This window comes from Ambystoma mexicanum, chromosome 2q (genome assembly GCF_040938575.1).
Source record: "Ambystoma mexicanum isolate Mex_15411 chromosome 2q, UKY_AmexF1_1, whole genome shotgun sequence".
Taxonomy (NCBI): domain Eukaryota; kingdom Metazoa; phylum Chordata; class Amphibia; order Caudata; family Ambystomatidae; genus Ambystoma; species Ambystoma mexicanum.
This window is the reverse complement of record NC_090924.1, coordinates 1,095,842,866-1,095,859,819: the sequence shown is the minus strand read 5'-3', so window position 1 is coordinate 1,095,859,819 and position 16,954 is coordinate 1,095,842,866. Positions and strand designations below refer to the sequence as shown.

The following is a 16,954-nucleotide window of genomic DNA, read 5'->3' as shown; positions in this document are numbered from 1 at the left end:
GGCGTAGGTTCACTACCACTGTGCAGAGAGGCAATGCAGCTCTGGTTTTGGGCAATTCGGGAAGGAATCTCTCTATCGGCATTCCATCTAGCCGGAGAGAAGAATTTGACAGCGGATGCTCTGAGCAGGCAGAGCACAGTCTCCCACGAATGGGAGCTAGCTCAGGAAGTCCTTCAAGAGATCTTTGCCCTTTGGGGAACCCCTCAGGTGGATCTGTTCGCCACAAGCACCAACAGGAAGTGCGATCTGTTCTGTTCAAGGGAATTTCCCCCGAGATTAGCTCTGGGAGACGCGTTCGTAGTGGACTAGGAGTTTCCACTCCTCTACGCATTTCCACCAGTCCCTGTTATTCCTCAAATGATCAGGAGGTTGAGAAGATTCCGGAAAACCATGATCCTAATTGCCCCGGACTTGGCCAGGAGAATGTGGTACCCGGACCTTATAGATATGTCCATCTGTCCTCCAATCCGTCTTCCACCCAAAGAGAATCTTCTCTCGCAGAAGGGAGGTCAGGTTCTCCATCCAGACATCAGAACCCTCAACCTTCACGCTTGGCTTCTGAAAGGTTGAGGTACAAGGATTGGGATCTCCCTGATGACGTCATGGAGGTGTTGCTTTCGGCCAGAAGACCGGCAACAAAGTCTTTATACCGCTGCCATTGGAACAAGTTTTGCAGCTGGTGTAGGGAAGAGAATATCGACCCTTTTTCATGCGGTACACCAACGGTGCTATCGTTTCTACTCTACTTGGCAAACTCAAGCCTTCAAGTTGGCACAGTAAAAGGCTATCTCGCAGCACTTTCTATCTTCAAGCGCACTGCGGAGGAACCATCGTATTTCAAAAGTCATCTAGTGGTACAATTTCTCAAGGGTCTGACTAATGTTTACCCTCCAAAACCATTCCAGGTTCCATTATGGGACTTAAATTTAGTCTTAAACTTCTTAATGGGCACTCCATTCGAGCCACTTCACTCTTGCGCATTAAGATTTCTGACACTTAAAACTGTCCTACTTGTAGCACTAACATCGGCTACGAGGGTGAGTGAGCTTCAAGCTCTCTCCTGGTTGTCCTCCAGGTGAAGCCTAATTTTCTCCCAAAGGTGGTTTCTGAATTCCATATTACTCAGAAAATGACCTTGCCTTCATTCTACCCTCCTCCCCATCCGGGGAAAGAGGAGGAAAGGCTACACAGGCTGGACCCTAGCGAGCTCTCAGCTTTTACATCAGCAGAATGGCTAGAATCAGGCAAGCAGACCAGCTGTTTGTAGGATACTCAGGTCATAAGTTGGGACTACCCATAACAAAACAAATCATCTCCAGGTGGATTATCTTGGCCATCCTGGAATATTATAGACTAGCAGGGAAAGAGCCACCACAAAACCTCAGGGGTATCGCAGCTTCTTCGGCTCTCCAGAGAGGGGTACCGGTCCGGGACATATGTGCGGCTGCCACATGGTTGTCCGCTCATACATTCACAACATTTTACAATCTGGATTCCTCCACTGCTCAAGAGGCCAGATTTGGCAAAGCCGTATTACACTCGGTCCATCCCTAAAGGGATACATAACACTATTACTCCCTCCTCCAATTACATACCACTGCTATGGTAGTCTATCAAAGATAAGGAATACGTCGGAGGACACAATCCCTTCGAAGAACAAGTTACTTTCTTACCTTGTAACGTTCTTTCGGCGGGATGTTCCTCCGATGTATTCCTTATCGCCCCTCCCATCCATCCCCGCAGTGATAACTTCCCTTGTGGTTGCAGCTTTCGCTCCTTCAAGGTTACTAACCAATTCAGGCATGTCTTTCTTATACTACAAAACGGAACTGAGCAACGGACACAGCGCGTGTCTATTTATGGGCATGGTGATGTCGGCGCCGATACAGTGGCCGTCGAGGGACATCGACTCGGCGGACGTCGACGCGCAGCACCCTCTACAGAAAAAATTTCTGTGGCCAGCAAGCTGGAAACGTATATCAAAGATAAGGAATACGTGGGAGGAACATCCCGTCGAAAGAACGTTACCAGGTAAGAAAGTAACTTGTTCTTCTACTGTAGGTATTCCCTTAAGCATGGAAACTTTCAGAAAGGACTCTGTCCCAGTTCACAGTTAAGGAATTGTGTAGGGCAAAGAATAAATAAATTATCCTTGAGCATCTGTCTGTGCACCCCTCTGACTCTCAATGAGAGCAGCTGTCAGATTCTCCTGCCCAGTGTAGAAGAAATCAAAGTGTGAAGTTGAATCTTGGGTGAGGTTACTTTTGATAAATCTTTAATGGCAACACTGGAGGCTGAAAACAAACGACCAGCATTGTTGGGTACGTTTTTCTAACGTACAACTGGTGTGGGACTTCACAAGACGTCTCTTAGTATTAGGAACCCAACTGTTAATATAGGCCTGTACTACACAAGTCGGTAGAGTTGCTGAGAAGCCAGACTTATTTTAGGAGGGGTAATGTGAGCTGTAGAGCATTACACTGAAATCAGTAAACACTTACACACTTAAGAGTTATATTAAAATATGTGTTTATTTAAACACAAGGAAAATCAAACTAAAAAGGCAGCAACTAGCAGTAACATTCAATGTAAGATCAATTTAAATTAATATACCAATCAATAATGCAGGTGAATCATTTCTTTCTATGCTGCACAGTTCCAGCACACAAGTGACATCAATAAAGTTCAGTAATAGTCTTTTCTCCTAGAAGGTTGTAGTTTGTCTGTTTCCTAGCAGAAAAAAAGTGTTACACAATTTAAAACCCATGGAGGAACCAGCACTGCCAAAGCCAATAGGGTTGAGAAGAGAAGCCTTTAGGGAACCAGGATAACTAAAGGCAAGTGGATAGTTCTAGTTCTCATGCAGTTCATCAGAGAAAAAGTTAATCACACAGTGGGTAGTTCTTGAAGAATTCCAGGAGCTCAAGAGGAGCCTACCTGATGGTGCACAAACTGCAAGTCCTGCACAAGTGAGTTGTGGTCAACTCTAGATGGGCGTAAACAGCACTTCCCAACCCAGGAAGCACTGTAAATGGCACAAGGCAGTTACACCCAAAGCCCCACAGTACCTTAAAGATTAAGAAGATTTTCCAGCTGACTTCCTTCCTGATGCAATGATGCAGACCCCGATTCCTGCTCCTTGGTTGTGGTGCCGAAAGGGGGAGACCTTTAGCGAGCTTCTGTGGCCGCACTCTGGAGAGGGACTCGGCAGCAATGGATTCCACTCACTTCAGTGACTCTCTGTGGTTTTGGCACCTTTTTCTCAGCACCAAGGAGAATATCCTTGGTTGGATTTTCCTTGCTCACTCGGTCCTGAACTCTGGTGAGGGGACTTTTGATGAAGAATTCTTGCTTCTTTAGGACCCCACCGATGCCTGTAAAGTTTCATCCAGATTTGTTTTTCAGAAGACGATGCACTCAAGGATGGTACCGGTACCCCGAGTATTGGGGATATTGCAGCCCAGGAAGGTCGCAGCAAGTTGGGGTTTGAGTCTCAATGAACCGGGTCTCGAGGCTAGTTGGTCCCATCAGCCTAAGGGAGGAAGTTGTCCTTGGCAGATCTTACCTGTCGATGTGAAAGCTCGAAGGCTTCACCGGTGCTTTTGCGGTCCTGACAGGTGCTGCTGGTATCACTGCTCTTTCTGACCCCCTTCGGTGGCTAGGGACTACAAAGGCATCCCCTCTCCCCAAGATGACTGTTCTGAGGCCCCCCAGCCTCTTTATAAAGCCTTACATAAGGTTTCATCCCCTTCTAGGCAACCCTTCCCACATCCTTGACCCTTCAGCTTCCTCAGAATTTTCTAGGGAGAGGTTTGAACAGTGTATGGATAAGATGGCTGAGTTCATTGACTTTTCAGACGAGTATGACAGAGCCTTGAAGAGACCTAGGAAGGTGGAATCTTGCCCCGTCCCCTCCAATTTTCAGAACCTTCCTTCCCCTGGTGCCTAGTTTTCCTCTTTGGCAGAACCACAGGGACACCATGATGCTATCTTTGGGGACGACCCTGATGACCCGAGGCAGGATTTTTCTTATGAAGGGTTTCATCTTCACGATCAAAGCCCAGTCTATCAAGATCCAGACTGGGATCAGGCGGAGTACCAGGGCTTGTGGCAAACACTGCCACATAGCACTGACCCAGACGTCATCTGTCTGCAATCCCCCCACTACTCCTGCGCAGAGGGATTTGTCGCCAGTTGATGACCAAATGCTGTTCAACTCCCTCTTAAAGCGAGCAGCCAACATTTTCAAAATTGCTACGCACAAAGCCACTCCCTCGGACATTGTGGAGGAAATCCTCAAGGAAAAGACACTGGTCAGCCAAGCCATCATTAAATTGTTTTTTTTTTTAAACATCTTTATTTAATACTGGCATACAGTTAACAGGCACATTACACATATTACAGAATACACGTTGTTTGTGAGTTCTGAGGGGAAACCTATTCTTCAGGTGCATATCTTTCTGGGTTATTCAGAATAGATGGATGATTTTTTCGTTCCTGTAATAGGTAGTACCTTCTTTCACATGGACGTACCAACTGAGTCGGATTTAGAGTCTAGTGATTCATTATCAGAACAGTCTGGGGTAGGACATAATAGTTCCGTAAAGGGGCCCATATGTCCTTTGGTCGGCAGGCGGCCTTTGTTTCTGACATATGTCTCCTGCCTTTCCTGTACATATACGAGATCGTTCAACCAAGCCTGCCGAGTAGTTTTTTTTTTTTAGATTTCCAGGCTCTAAGGATATTCTTCTTGGCGACCATTCCCGCCACCGCAAAAAGGCGTCGTATCTTGATTGGGACCTTTCCTATTTCTCCCAACAAGTACTTCAGAGGGGTGGCTGGGATCTGGAGGCCAATGATGTCATTCACCGTTGGGGGATTTCCGGGAAGGAAGACCACTTCTTTGTGCATGCTGCCTTCATTCTGTGATTATTGTAGTGATGTCGTTAATCCGGTTCCCACTTTGGCCTGGACAATTTCCAGGGTCGCAAACCTCTCCTCTTCCGGATATAGATTCCCCCACCCACATTTCTTTCCCTGGGCCCCATTTCCTTTGTAGGGCAGTGTCTAAGGTAGGCTCAAGGTCTGGGAAGTGCCACAAGGGGGTATGGGACCAGAATGGATTCTGGCAACCAACCCTGTCAAATAATCGGGACAAGGCTCGCGCAGTAGAGCCTACTGGCTGAGTTTATCTTTATCTCGTGCGCATAGCCCTTAGATTCAATGGGGCAGTCGAGAACTTTTCAGCTTGTATGTGTGCATGTGTTTCCGCGGTTGCCGCCCAATACTTTAAAAAGTGTGCTTGGGCTGCCTGAAAGTACAGCAGAAAGACTGGAGCCGATATACCGCCCGTTTCATACCTTTCTCACATATTGGGCTATTGGATTTGCGCCATTCCCCAGCTGTGGATAGAATGATTCCTAAGTATCGGGCAGCGGTGGGTGACCATTTGAATTGTGTGGTGGCCGGGGATTGCTTCGTGGAGGTTGTGGGAGGGATTATTTCAGATTTTGCTCGGTTAATGCGGTACCCAGAGTGCTTGGTGAAAGTCTGGGTTTCCCGCATCACTGGTGGTAGGTGAATTTCGGGGTTTCTAAGGTAAAACATAGTATCCTCTGCATACAGCGAAACAAATTGGGCGGGGTCCCCTTATACAAATTCCCCTCCAGGCATGTTCATATCTCAATTTTGCTGCCATGCCCTCTATTGTAAGTGCAAAAATGAGGGGGGATAGCGGGCACCCCTGTCTGGTCCATCTTCCAAGCGTGAAGCTTGCTGATAAGGAGTTGTTGGTCCCAACGGTTGCCCTTGGGTCATTATATAGGACTTGACTGTACCTGGTGAATACTGGGACAAATCCCATTTTGCTAAGGACTGCATACGTGTACCTCCAGGACACCGAGTCAAATGCTTTTTTAGCATCTAGTGTAACCACTATGGTCTGGGCTTTCGAGTCCATTTGTGAGGCAATAAAGAAGAACCTCTTAAGGTTTAGTGTGGTGGATCGGGTAGGAACGAATCCTGATTGGTCGGGGTGGACTAACTACTTCATATATTTCACTATGAGGTTAGCAACTGCTTTAGCATATACCTTTGCGTCTGAATTAATTAGTGATAGGGGTCGATAGGACACAGGATCGTGAGGTGGCTTTTGTGAATTAAGGAGCACCGTAATGATTGCTTCTCTCATGGTGGTTGGCATTGACCCTTTTGTCAGTGCCTCGTCCCATACCACCAGTAACTTCGGGATGAGCTCCGCCTTGAATGTTTTGTACAGATCTATTGGGATCCCATCAGAGCCTGGGGTTTTGCCCGCTTGCAGGTCCATAATGGCCTGCTCTATCTCCTCGGTGGTTAGGGGAAGATCGAGGGCGGTTTTATCCGTTTCATCTAGGCTGGCAAAGGGAATGAGTTAATGTATTCCCGTAGTTCCTCTGGGGTCACAGTATCTGCGTTGGCATAGGGTTTCTTGTAGAAGTCTCGGAATATGTTGTTAATTTCTTCTGGTTTGGTCAGTACAGTCCCATTGGTGTCAATTATACTGGTCATGTGTCTCATCCCTTGTTCTGCTTTTATGAGATTGGCCGTGGTCCTCCTAGCCTTGTTTACTTTGCCGTATTTCCTAGCCCTCACCGGCTGAGTCATGTAAAAGAGTTCACGTTCGGCCAATGTTTTGAAGTTCGTAAGCTGCTCCGAGATTTCCCGGAGGTGGATGTTATTACTCCGTGCATGGGCTGCTTCTAGTTCCCTAAACTTGTGTTCGGTGATATCCAGTTCTTGCCTTATTTCTTTAAGTATCCCGTGTGTCTGTGACATCAATATCCCCCTCAGCCACACTTTAAAGGTTTCCCAGATTGTGACATTGGATTCGACTGAGCCGGAATTCTGTTCAAATAAGTCCACTATATCTATCTAATCTATCACAGTGTCATCTCTAAGCAATGCTGGTAGCATTCTCCAGATACAGGGATTGGCCTCTAGGTCGTGAGGGATCAGTTTGAGGAGGACCGGGGAGTGGTCAGACATTGTTCGCGGGAGGATCTTGCATTCGTTGACATTTGCGACAATACTCGGCGAACAAAACCAATAGTCTATGCGTGAACATGACCCATGCACACTTGAGTAGAAAGTATATTCCCCTCTCTTGTGGACGGAATTCTCTCCAGACCTCAGTCAAGGGGAGCATGGGCATGACTTGGAGTATAGTTGCTGCTGCTTTAGATGGAGTTCTGTTGCCAACCGAGGTGCGGTCTAGGTTGGGATCGAGGATCCTGTTTAGGTTGCCGCCCCATATTATGTTGACTCCACCGATCAGCGATATCAGTTCGAGTATTTTCGAGTAGATGCTCGGGGAGTCAGTGTTGGGGCCGTATGTGTTTATTATGATCATTTCTACATGGTAAAGTTTGCCCCATATGATCACGTAGCGACCCTCTTCATCTATTTCAGTTCTGGTTAGCTGGAAGTTTACACGCTTGTGTATCACTGTAAGCACGCCCAGTGATTGGGTCGAATAGTTGGTGGCTACTTTCATGGGACCCCCAGGTTTGGGCGACTGTGTCTGTGATTTTCTTGATGGCGTGAGTCTCCTGCAGGAGCAGGATATTGATTTCGTGTCTGTTGGCGTAGCTTACAAGTTTTCTCCCTTTGATTGGGTGGGCTAGACCCCAGATATTTCATGCTAGGAGTTTAATCCCTTGTGTCTTTCTTACTGAGGCAGCTCTGTGGGAGCGTCACCAACTTGTGACAGACCAACCGTCCAAGGGGCCACCGCTCCACTTTGTTGTAGAAACAAGACTGTGTGTAACTTGGGTATCCTTCCGGGCTCTCATGCTTTCTCATGTGTTAGAGCCGCTGGATTGTGCGTTTTTGTCTGGAGGTAGCAGGATGTTTCGTTCAATGTAGCCCATAGCCTCTTCAGGTGTGCCGAAAAACAGTGATTTTCCAGAGTACTGTAACCGGAGTCTGGCCGGGAATAGCATGGCGCATGGTATGGCACAGGCTCTGAGCGCTCTCTTCACCTGGTCAAATGATCGGCGGGCTTGTTGTACAATACTTGAAACATCAGGGTATATATGTATCCTGGCAGAGTCATAGGACAGGGTTCCTTTCTCTCTAGACAGCTTCCGGATGAAATCCCTATCCCGATAGTTGAGTAAGTGGGCGATTACAGTTCGGGGTGGGGCTCCAGGTTTTGGGGACAGGGGGGCAAGGGACCTGTGGGCTCTTTCTATTAGGAAATGCTGAGAAAATTGTGCTTCTGGAAGCACTGTGCAAATCACTTCTTCCAGAAAGACTTCCATGGCGACATTAAGGGGTTTCTCTGCCAGCCCGAACACCCTGATGTTTCGTCGCGATCTTGATTCTCAGTCCTCGCATTTCATCTGGACCGTCTTCAGATTCCTCCTGATGTCTTCTATATCTTTACCTTGTTTAACCGAGGTATCTTCCAGTTCCCCTATTCTGTTTCCACCTCTGAAACCCTGGTATTCACTTGCTGCAGATCGGTTTTAATTGAAGAGATGGTGGTGCCAATTTCATCCAGTTTCCTATTTACCACCGCAAATCCAGCTTGCAGGGCCGTCATGTAGGGGTCTGAGGCATTACCATTAGAGGGTTGGTCAATGGCGGTTGCCAGTTGGTGTGTCTCATCCACCCGTGATTGCATGTTTTGAATTTGTGAAAGCATCCATGGGGCCCTTTCTACCGCTCTTATTGCCCCTGGGCGTATGTGTGCGGAAAAGACTGTGTTTTGGACGTACTCCTCTCGTTTATTTGTCAGTAGTGGGCTTGGATGCAGGTACCTTCGTATTATGTTGTCAAGCGTTCTTCTGCCAAGTGAGACAGTTTAGGTAAAGTTTCGCAGGGAATTCAAATTTTGGGAGATCTAGGGAGCTCCAGGCGGAATCCGTGGACTGATGCAGTGACCGTATAGATATGCACAGCCCCGTCGACTCTGGGGTTATGTCTTAGTCACACACCACTGCAGCGTTAACCTCTCGGGGTTTGAAGAGTAGACAAGTCTATTTTGACCAGGTTATAGCAGCGCCCGGGCTCCTTCTGCTCGAGTCCCGGATCACCGCTCAGGGCCATGACAATATTGCTGAGCTGTATTGTGTGGATGTTGTTTCCTTCCCCAAATTCTATTGACCAAAGTGCAGGCTACCTCCTCATTAGGAAGCAATTGGTAATGGGGAGCAGGTCTCAGGTGTCTCCCCTCGGCACGTCGTTAATGCGCTGGTAATTGCCGAGTATAAGTTCTATGCGGCACTCTATAGAGTATATTGGCTTCAGAGTGGTGCTGCTCGGGGTGCTGCGGAGGTAATGATCCCTGTGCAGCGGGTCCCCCCATCGCCCAATCAGACGTGCTTGCCTCCTTGTTACCTCGGGCCGCCGCTCGCTTCTTGCCTACCAGCGGGCCTGCCGGACCACAGTTCTCCTCCCGCTCCTCTGTCAGCCCGGAAGGGGGGACCCACTACACGTACCTTAATGGTGGAGTGTTGGCCTCACTCGCGGTCTCACCTCGACCCAGGCGCCAGTACCGCTCGCACACAGCGCACAGGCGGGCGCCGGGGAGGGAGGCCCGTGTACACCCAGGGGCTCGTGAATCGTGTCGGGTCTCAGCCGCCAGCCGTCTCCTGCACCCCACGTCCCTGCTGCAGCACTCCGGAGCACCTCCTCCACGGTCCGAAATGTGCAGGCAGGCGGGGACCAACCATTGGCGCAGCGTCTGAGTCCTTTAGTGGAATAGGTGGGGGATGGGGATCGTGGCCCATGTTCGCACCACCGATCACTCGTGGTCGGCCAGCAACCCCTTGTATCTCGGAGGTCTCAGCACAGTAGTGGACCAAAAAGCAGCTCTGGGTGCACCAAAGTGCCTTCAATGCTAATCATTCTGCAGGATTTGATCATTAGGATTTTGATGTATGGCGCAGCTACACGACTAGGCGGCCATGTCCGTCGGCATCCCACATCGCCCCCCTCATTAAATTCTATTAAAAGGCGCCTGGTCCCTTCTTTACTGTCCCCGTCTCTTACATGGACCGTCAATCCCCGGGTGGAAAAATTGTTTTGCCCAAACACCTCTCACCGCCTCTACATTAGGGGTCATGCTGCATCAGACTCCTTGGTTGTAATGAGCACTCACAAAAGGGCAGGGGTACCACTGTCCTCAGCAGAATCCCCTCTGGACAAGGACTGCAAAAAACTTGATGCCCTTGTTAAGTGGGTCACCACCTCTGCGGCCTACTCCACATCGTTTGCCAACAAAACCATGCTCCTTGCGAGTTAGTGATGTTCAGTGGGCACTAGTACAGGATGGTCTTTAGGAGGTTCGAGACCCTAGCTGATCACACCTGCTGGCGGTCGTGGCAGAAGGCAGACAAGTGACCCAGAATATCCTGAAGAACACTCTGGACTCGGCTGAAACCGCTGGATGCACCCTTGCTCAGGGAACCCTACTCAAAAGGCATGCCTGGTTAAAGAACCCTGGTCTTCTTTTTTTTGCCAATTCTTGTTTGTGTGGTCTTTCTTGGGTTTTACTCTGCACGCCAAACCAAGTTTAACCCTTTTGTTCATTTTGCCTTTGGCGGGCTTCAGTACTGAAACCCACCTCTGGCCCCCAGTGTGTCTGGCAGGGCAGAAAGCGAGGGAGTATCCCGAAACTCCCTTTCCTTCGTCTCCTTGGTTACCTGAATGCACCCAGTGCTGATTGGCTGGCTGGCTGTCCTTGCAGGACAGCCACCCTGCTGTGAGAGTGACAGCTAGGCTGTGCATGAATGGGAGAAACCTGCATAAAAGGCGAGGCTTCTTGAACAGAAAACAGTCGACCACTGGACGAAACATCCGACAAAGGAATTGTGAAGAGAAGCTTGCTGCATCCTCCTGGTTCGTTGAACTGCCCGGTGAATTCTGCTGAAGTGCTGAAACTGCTTTTCCAAATCGACTAGAGAAGCTCCGGAGAGGACGACTTCTTCCCTTGGGTTGATGGGACCAACTAACCACAAGACTAACTTTGCTGTAAGACCTTCCCCAACTGGCTGTACTTCTTTGCTGTTGCTGGAACTGAGTGCCAGGGTAGAGAAATCCATAGTCGAGTGCATCGTCTTAGCTGGACCAGAGCTCCAGGAAGAGTGCTGGACTCAAGGAGCAAAGAAAGTCCATCAAGTGTCCAATATCCGCAGTGGTGTTGTTTGCCGGTAGCTGAAACTGCGAAGTGCAGCTGAACTGAAAAGAGCCCATAGCTGCCGCCGACCTTCAAAAAGCAGTGCAGGAGTCCTCTGGACGTCCTCCCTCTTGTCCCCACGACTGAGGCCCAGGAACCCAGGATCTGCAACCCTGCAAGCAGAACAGAAGCCAGCTGGATACTCGTCTTCAAACCTAAGGTACTGTGCTGACTAAGGGGTACTTACGTCTTTTGTCTGTAGCTTGCATTATCTCATTTGAGACTTGCAGTAGCTGCTTTTTGCAGAGTTGGTTCCAACTGTGACCCTCGCAAGCAAAACAGTGTGTGGCCCCACAGCGATTCCCTACAAACTCTCTAAGTTTGTGCAAGACGTTTGTGCTATCTAAGACGTGCCACAGCTCCATAGACATTGTTCAAATTGCCTTTGGCTGTCCTGGCTCCTGCAGACTCTTCTGACGCATTGACTTTGATTCTAACTGTCCCTCATAGGTGGTAACTTGCTTGAAACTGTTATTGTTGGGACATATTTTAACTAGACTTAATTGGGAGATTGAAAAGTGCTCACATGCTCTGAGAACCTGTTAACCTTTTTCCTTCCCTTAACCTTTCCTTTCCACAACCTCAGAATTGTACCAAGTGCAAAAGTGATATATAAATGCCAATAGTGTCCTAGTAATTGAAGTCACCTCAGGGTGTAGGAAGTGTGTATGAAGCATCACTAACGAGTATCTACTTGCTTATCTTCATTCTGTGAATGTGTTATGAAGTGTATTTTTATTGTTGCACATTGCCCTTTTTAAAGAATGCTTATTTAAAACTGACTGTTAAATAAATAATTGTTTTACTAGAAAACCTTGAGTATAAGTAATATTTGGATACTTGTATGTGTGGATTTTGATGCTACAGCTCACATGTACCCCTCTTGAGATGAGCCTGACTGCTCAGTCACTCTACCAACTTTTGTAGTGCAGACCTATACCAATAGGTGGGTTACCTAATACCAAAAGGACAAGACTGGTGTAGTCTCCCACAGGGTTGCTGCATACAATCTTGCCTAACACCTCACAACTCATTGAAATTATAAACTTAAAAATACATGTGTTAATATTGCTCTTAATGGATGGCAGTCATCTTTGTGACTTGCCATATAAAAAATAAATCACACTAGTGTATGAACAACCGATAATGTTTTACTTGGATGATGTGTTTTAATCCTTGTTTTCACATTTTTAGATGGAGCTGAAAAAGAAAAAAAGCAGCAGCGAGGAAAGAGAAAAATCAAGTATTTCTATTCAAAAAAGCAATGTAAGGACATAATCATAAAATCATCTCTTTTATTTATATACTATTGCACTTATGGCAGATTTCTCACATTTCTAATCATTGTTACACTTTATCATCAAACTATAGCAGACTGATTTGTAGTGGTTCTAGATCTTTTCTATTCACACTATCCTGTGTAATATGGACTAAAGAGTGCAAAGCATAGTACAACCATCGCCAAATGCTGCTAATATGATTTTCATGACTGAGGTACACATAAATTACATCTTTTCAAAGATTGCTCAGTGAGTTCAGAAGTGTCTTGCATTGTGAACACCTAACACCACACATACTATACTCGATCAGCAGATTCTGCTTTCTTTATATCGGAAACCACACTTCCTTTTATTATGAGTAAAAACGTAACACATTTTCGGTAACCACTAAAGCAAAGCTTCCTTTGCTAAGAGAGCACATTAAATGTTTTTTTAATTGTTTTATAGCACACTGCTGCCATCTGCACGGTCTCCGGTCACTCTTGTGGCTCTTAAAGGGAAAATGGGATGTAGGGTTAGTTGGCGTGGGGAGGAGAGCAAAAAGACAAGGAGTTGTGCTTAGCTGTTGGTGCATTTAGAACCAGGCTCAACTGGCATCTGTGTTTATTGGTGGGATATTTGTTTGTACCTTGGAGGTGTTTTGTTTCCAGATGTGAGGCCTCAGTGTTTGACATGTCAGATTGCTTTGCTTTATTGGTGAGGTTTGCAAGTTGACTCAGGGTGTAGCCATTTGAAGTGTTTGGATCGGGAAGGTTGTTTTCTCTGTTTTGTTTTAGCATATCCATTCACCAAGTGGTGAGTGAGGGTGACAAACACAAGGTTATTAATGGGCTTCTTTGGGGTGCCTATATATGAGTACACTACATAAACGACACAATGTGCTTTCTTTTACAATCCAGTTTACAGGACACTACTGCCCAGGGTCTTGAATTTCGGGCTAGTGATGGACAAGAACAAACTGCATTCCTTGGAGCGAGCCCCTCAAGTTAGAAGCAAAAGCAGCAGCGCGCAAGACACGGAAAAGCAAAGCAGGTTCCATCATCACTGAGCCGGGAGAAGGGTACACAGCCCCATGGCAAAGAATAGGGTCGAGCGACCTAGGATTTTTCCATGAGAGCAGATGAGGCAGGACGTTCGATTCTCAACACCCTTCTAGGACCAACACCAAGTTGGGACAACCATGATTGTGTAGTGGGAAGCTGACAGTGAAACGGCTTGGAGACCATATCGGCATAGAAGGCCTGACCCAGCACTTGTCGGGCCAGCAGGAGCACAGAGGAGGGAGATGTGCAGCAGCCTCAAATCCAAATGGGAAATCAACCCAGGGCACAGGGTTCAGCGACTTGGCGTAACCTGATCCTAAAAATGCAGCAATGTCAGGAAAATGGAGGGAAATTCTCCAGCAGGTAAATAAACTAATTTTCTTCTAAAAATTAAAACCAAATTCAGCAGATTTGTATAGGGGCAGCGTCTCCCATAATTAATACATGCACAGCCCACCAATCACAATGGGGGGTAGAAACAAAGGGCAAGGAGGTCAGCCAATTTGGTTGGCCCCTTAATCTGCCACTTAACCCACAATCCCCCCCATGATGTGATATGGTCTGTACAGGGCTAGGAACTGGTTTACACCAGTTCAACCCACTACAGAGGGTTCATGGATGGGCTCACAAAGAACCCACATATGCTTATGCCCATTTTAGGCCTGCCTTATGATTACACAGAACAAAGAAAGTCGCTAAAGCAAAATTTTCTTGGATAGGTGTTGGGTAGAGTTTCCTTCTTGGATGAAATTCTTCCTACTTTGAGAGTCCCCCAGCATGTTTGCTGGACTATTGAATATTTGGACTGATTCTCTTGAATGGGAACATTTTTCCATACAAATTCTTTTACTCTAACCTGGAGAACCCTTTTTACCTCTTTTAGGTAAAAGGCCATTGCCCTTGAGTTTGGTGGTCAACTGAAATCCTCTCTCTCCAAAGTCTGACGTCTCTACTGCTTTGCTGGACCCAGCCCCTCTTTTCCTAGCAAGCCTACAATTGTGCCACTCACCCGAAGTGTACCGCAAGTGTACTGCTGTTTGGCTGCCTGTCCTGGAGTTCTTGATCCCTCGCCTGGACTGCCGTCCGTAAGAGGAAGGCATAACCGCATCAAACGCGGCGAAACTGTGGCAACCCAATTTCAAGTAATTATTGACTTTGATGCTTTGATAATGACTGAGTCTTTGCTGGCACTTTTGCTGGGACTTTGTTATACCTACGCATCCTGCTAACAAGTTCTTTCTGTCTGAATTTGCAGTGTCTCTACTGCTTTGCTGGCCATGCCCCCCTCTTCTCCCAGCAAGCCTACAATTGTGCCGTGTCTGCGTACCCGAAGTGTACTGCTGTTTGGCTGTTCGGGTGTGCAGTGGCACCTACTGAGCAGTGCACGCGACTGTGTGCTTTCTTTAGACCTTTTATGCTCATTACGTAGAAACACAAACAGTAAGTAATCCCAACTGGTGACGGTGTAATTTTACACATCCACGAGCTGCCCAGCATTGAACAGCGTCTTTGTAAGACGTGGATGAGCAAATCCACGTACGATTGTTCTGCTTCACTAGTGAATTTTAAAACCATCTGCCCTATAATCTGAACTGATTGGATCAACCATGTGATCACTGTTGGGGGTTTGTCCTTTGCCCCATGCGGTCCCGTAAGCCCCCAACCTGGAAAGACGACACACGTCTTTCCAGTTCGGGCTTCCCGGTCGCTCTAACGCGGCCGGGAATGCCCCGTTTATTTATACTGCACGCGGCGTCGTGCAACATCACGCCGTCGCGTGCGCGTCCCATCACGGGGCAGCGCCACACTCCTCCTTTTTCAGCGAGGACACACAACTGCTTTTTATTATACACTGCAAACCACACATCAATTAACAACAACACTGAACGCCCACAGCCCCTTTAATGTCAACCACCCGGACCCCTCATTCCGGTTGACCAAATAAATGTCCCAGCACATATTCGCTGAGGTAAGCGGGTTTCCCTCCCCCAGCCCTCTGGGGGTACCTTCCGCTTACCTCTGGCATGGGAAGTCCTTCTGCAGATATCCCTCGGACCGGGGATTCCGGTGGGCTGGATGGGGCTCCTCCGTCCTCAGGCACCTCCGTCAAGTCAGGCTCCAGCGGTGGCTCAGTCCTGGGGTCACCTAGTTTCTTAAAGAAGCTGACATTCCAGGTGACAGCAGACCTTCCGTCCGAGGCAGTCACCATGGACCCCTTTACAGCCGCCACCACGTCCAACGGCTCCGGCTCATAGGGGAGCGAGAGCTTTCCATTGGGGTGTCGGTTGCGGATGAGGACTTCATCCCCCGGCTCGAGCCGCTGGGGCCGGAGACCCCATCGCACATTCTCCTGTTCAATCCTCACCCGCCGGTCTGCCTCCCCCTGTTGGTTATCAATCACTCCCGGTTCTTTTTCCCCGATTTCGGGTAGCAGACCCCGGGGGCATCGCTTGAACAGAGCCTCAGCCGGAGCCACCCCCATGGGGGGGTGGAGCGGTACACCCGCAGGAATTGGTATAGGGCTCGTTGGAGTGACTGCCCTTGTCCCTGAGCGATCCTGAAGGTCTTATTGAGTGTCCGCATCAGTCTCTCAGCGTCTCCGTTTGCTCAGGGCCACAAAGGCGATACCTTCCTGTGCCGCACCCCGCAGCTCTCCATCAGCTCAGAGAAACGCTTGCTCTGGAACGGCGTGTGGGGGAAACCATGGGCCGCAAACACCTTCTCCACAGCCACAACCACGTGCTCGAAGGCCACCGACTCGACAAACTCCACCTCCGGATATTCTGAATATTCGTCGACTAGTACAATGAAGTGGGTGCCTACGGACGTGGACCCAAAGTCCGCATGGGCGACCTCCCAAGGCCGCGTGCCTTGGGGCATCACCTCGATCGCTGGCTCTCGCTGTAAAGGAGAGGCCGCCTGGCACCATACACAGACCGCCACAAAGTCATCGACCCTCCGCTCAAGCTCCGGGAACCATACCTTCAGCCGCAGCCTCGCCTTGTCTTGGCGGCTCCCTGATGTCCGTGATGGGCCAAGGTAATCGCATCCTTCACCTTGGACTGGGGGACCACTATCCGGTCACCTCGGAGCAGCAGGCCCGACGCCGAGAACGACAGCTCGTCCTTGACCTTCCATAGTTGTTCAAGTGCTGTCTTGGCCTCCTGAGTCTGTCCCGCCAGAGCTTCCAGGATGGACTTCCAGGAGCCGTGCTGCATTGAGTGCTTGAGGATCTGAAAGCACTCGTCCTCGGCCGCGGCCGCCTCCAATTTTGACAGAGGGATCGCATTCGGCGTGGCCGCCTCCACCACCATCCGAACGTGCTCGTCGGCCTCTTCCGCGCAGGTGTCATACTCTGCTCCCCCACGCACTCCCGGGTGTCTGGAGAGGTAGTCCGCCGCATTGTT

General features: G+C 48.6%; 1 protein-coding gene across 5 annotated transcripts in view; it reads left to right on the top strand.

Moving 5' to 3' along the window:
* FAM133B (family with sequence similarity 133 member B) overlaps window positions 1-16,954 on the top strand; it is a 646,308-nt gene that overhangs the window by 410,118 nt on the left and 219,236 nt on the right. For all 5 annotated transcript variants that reach the window (XM_069648451.1, XM_069648450.1, XM_069648453.1 and 2 more), the window contains one exon: window positions 12,419-12,490. In XM_069648451.1, coding sequence (XP_069504552.1) covers window positions 12,419-12,490 — 72 coding nt within the window. The remainder of the gene's footprint in view (window positions 1-12,418; window positions 12,491-16,954) is intronic.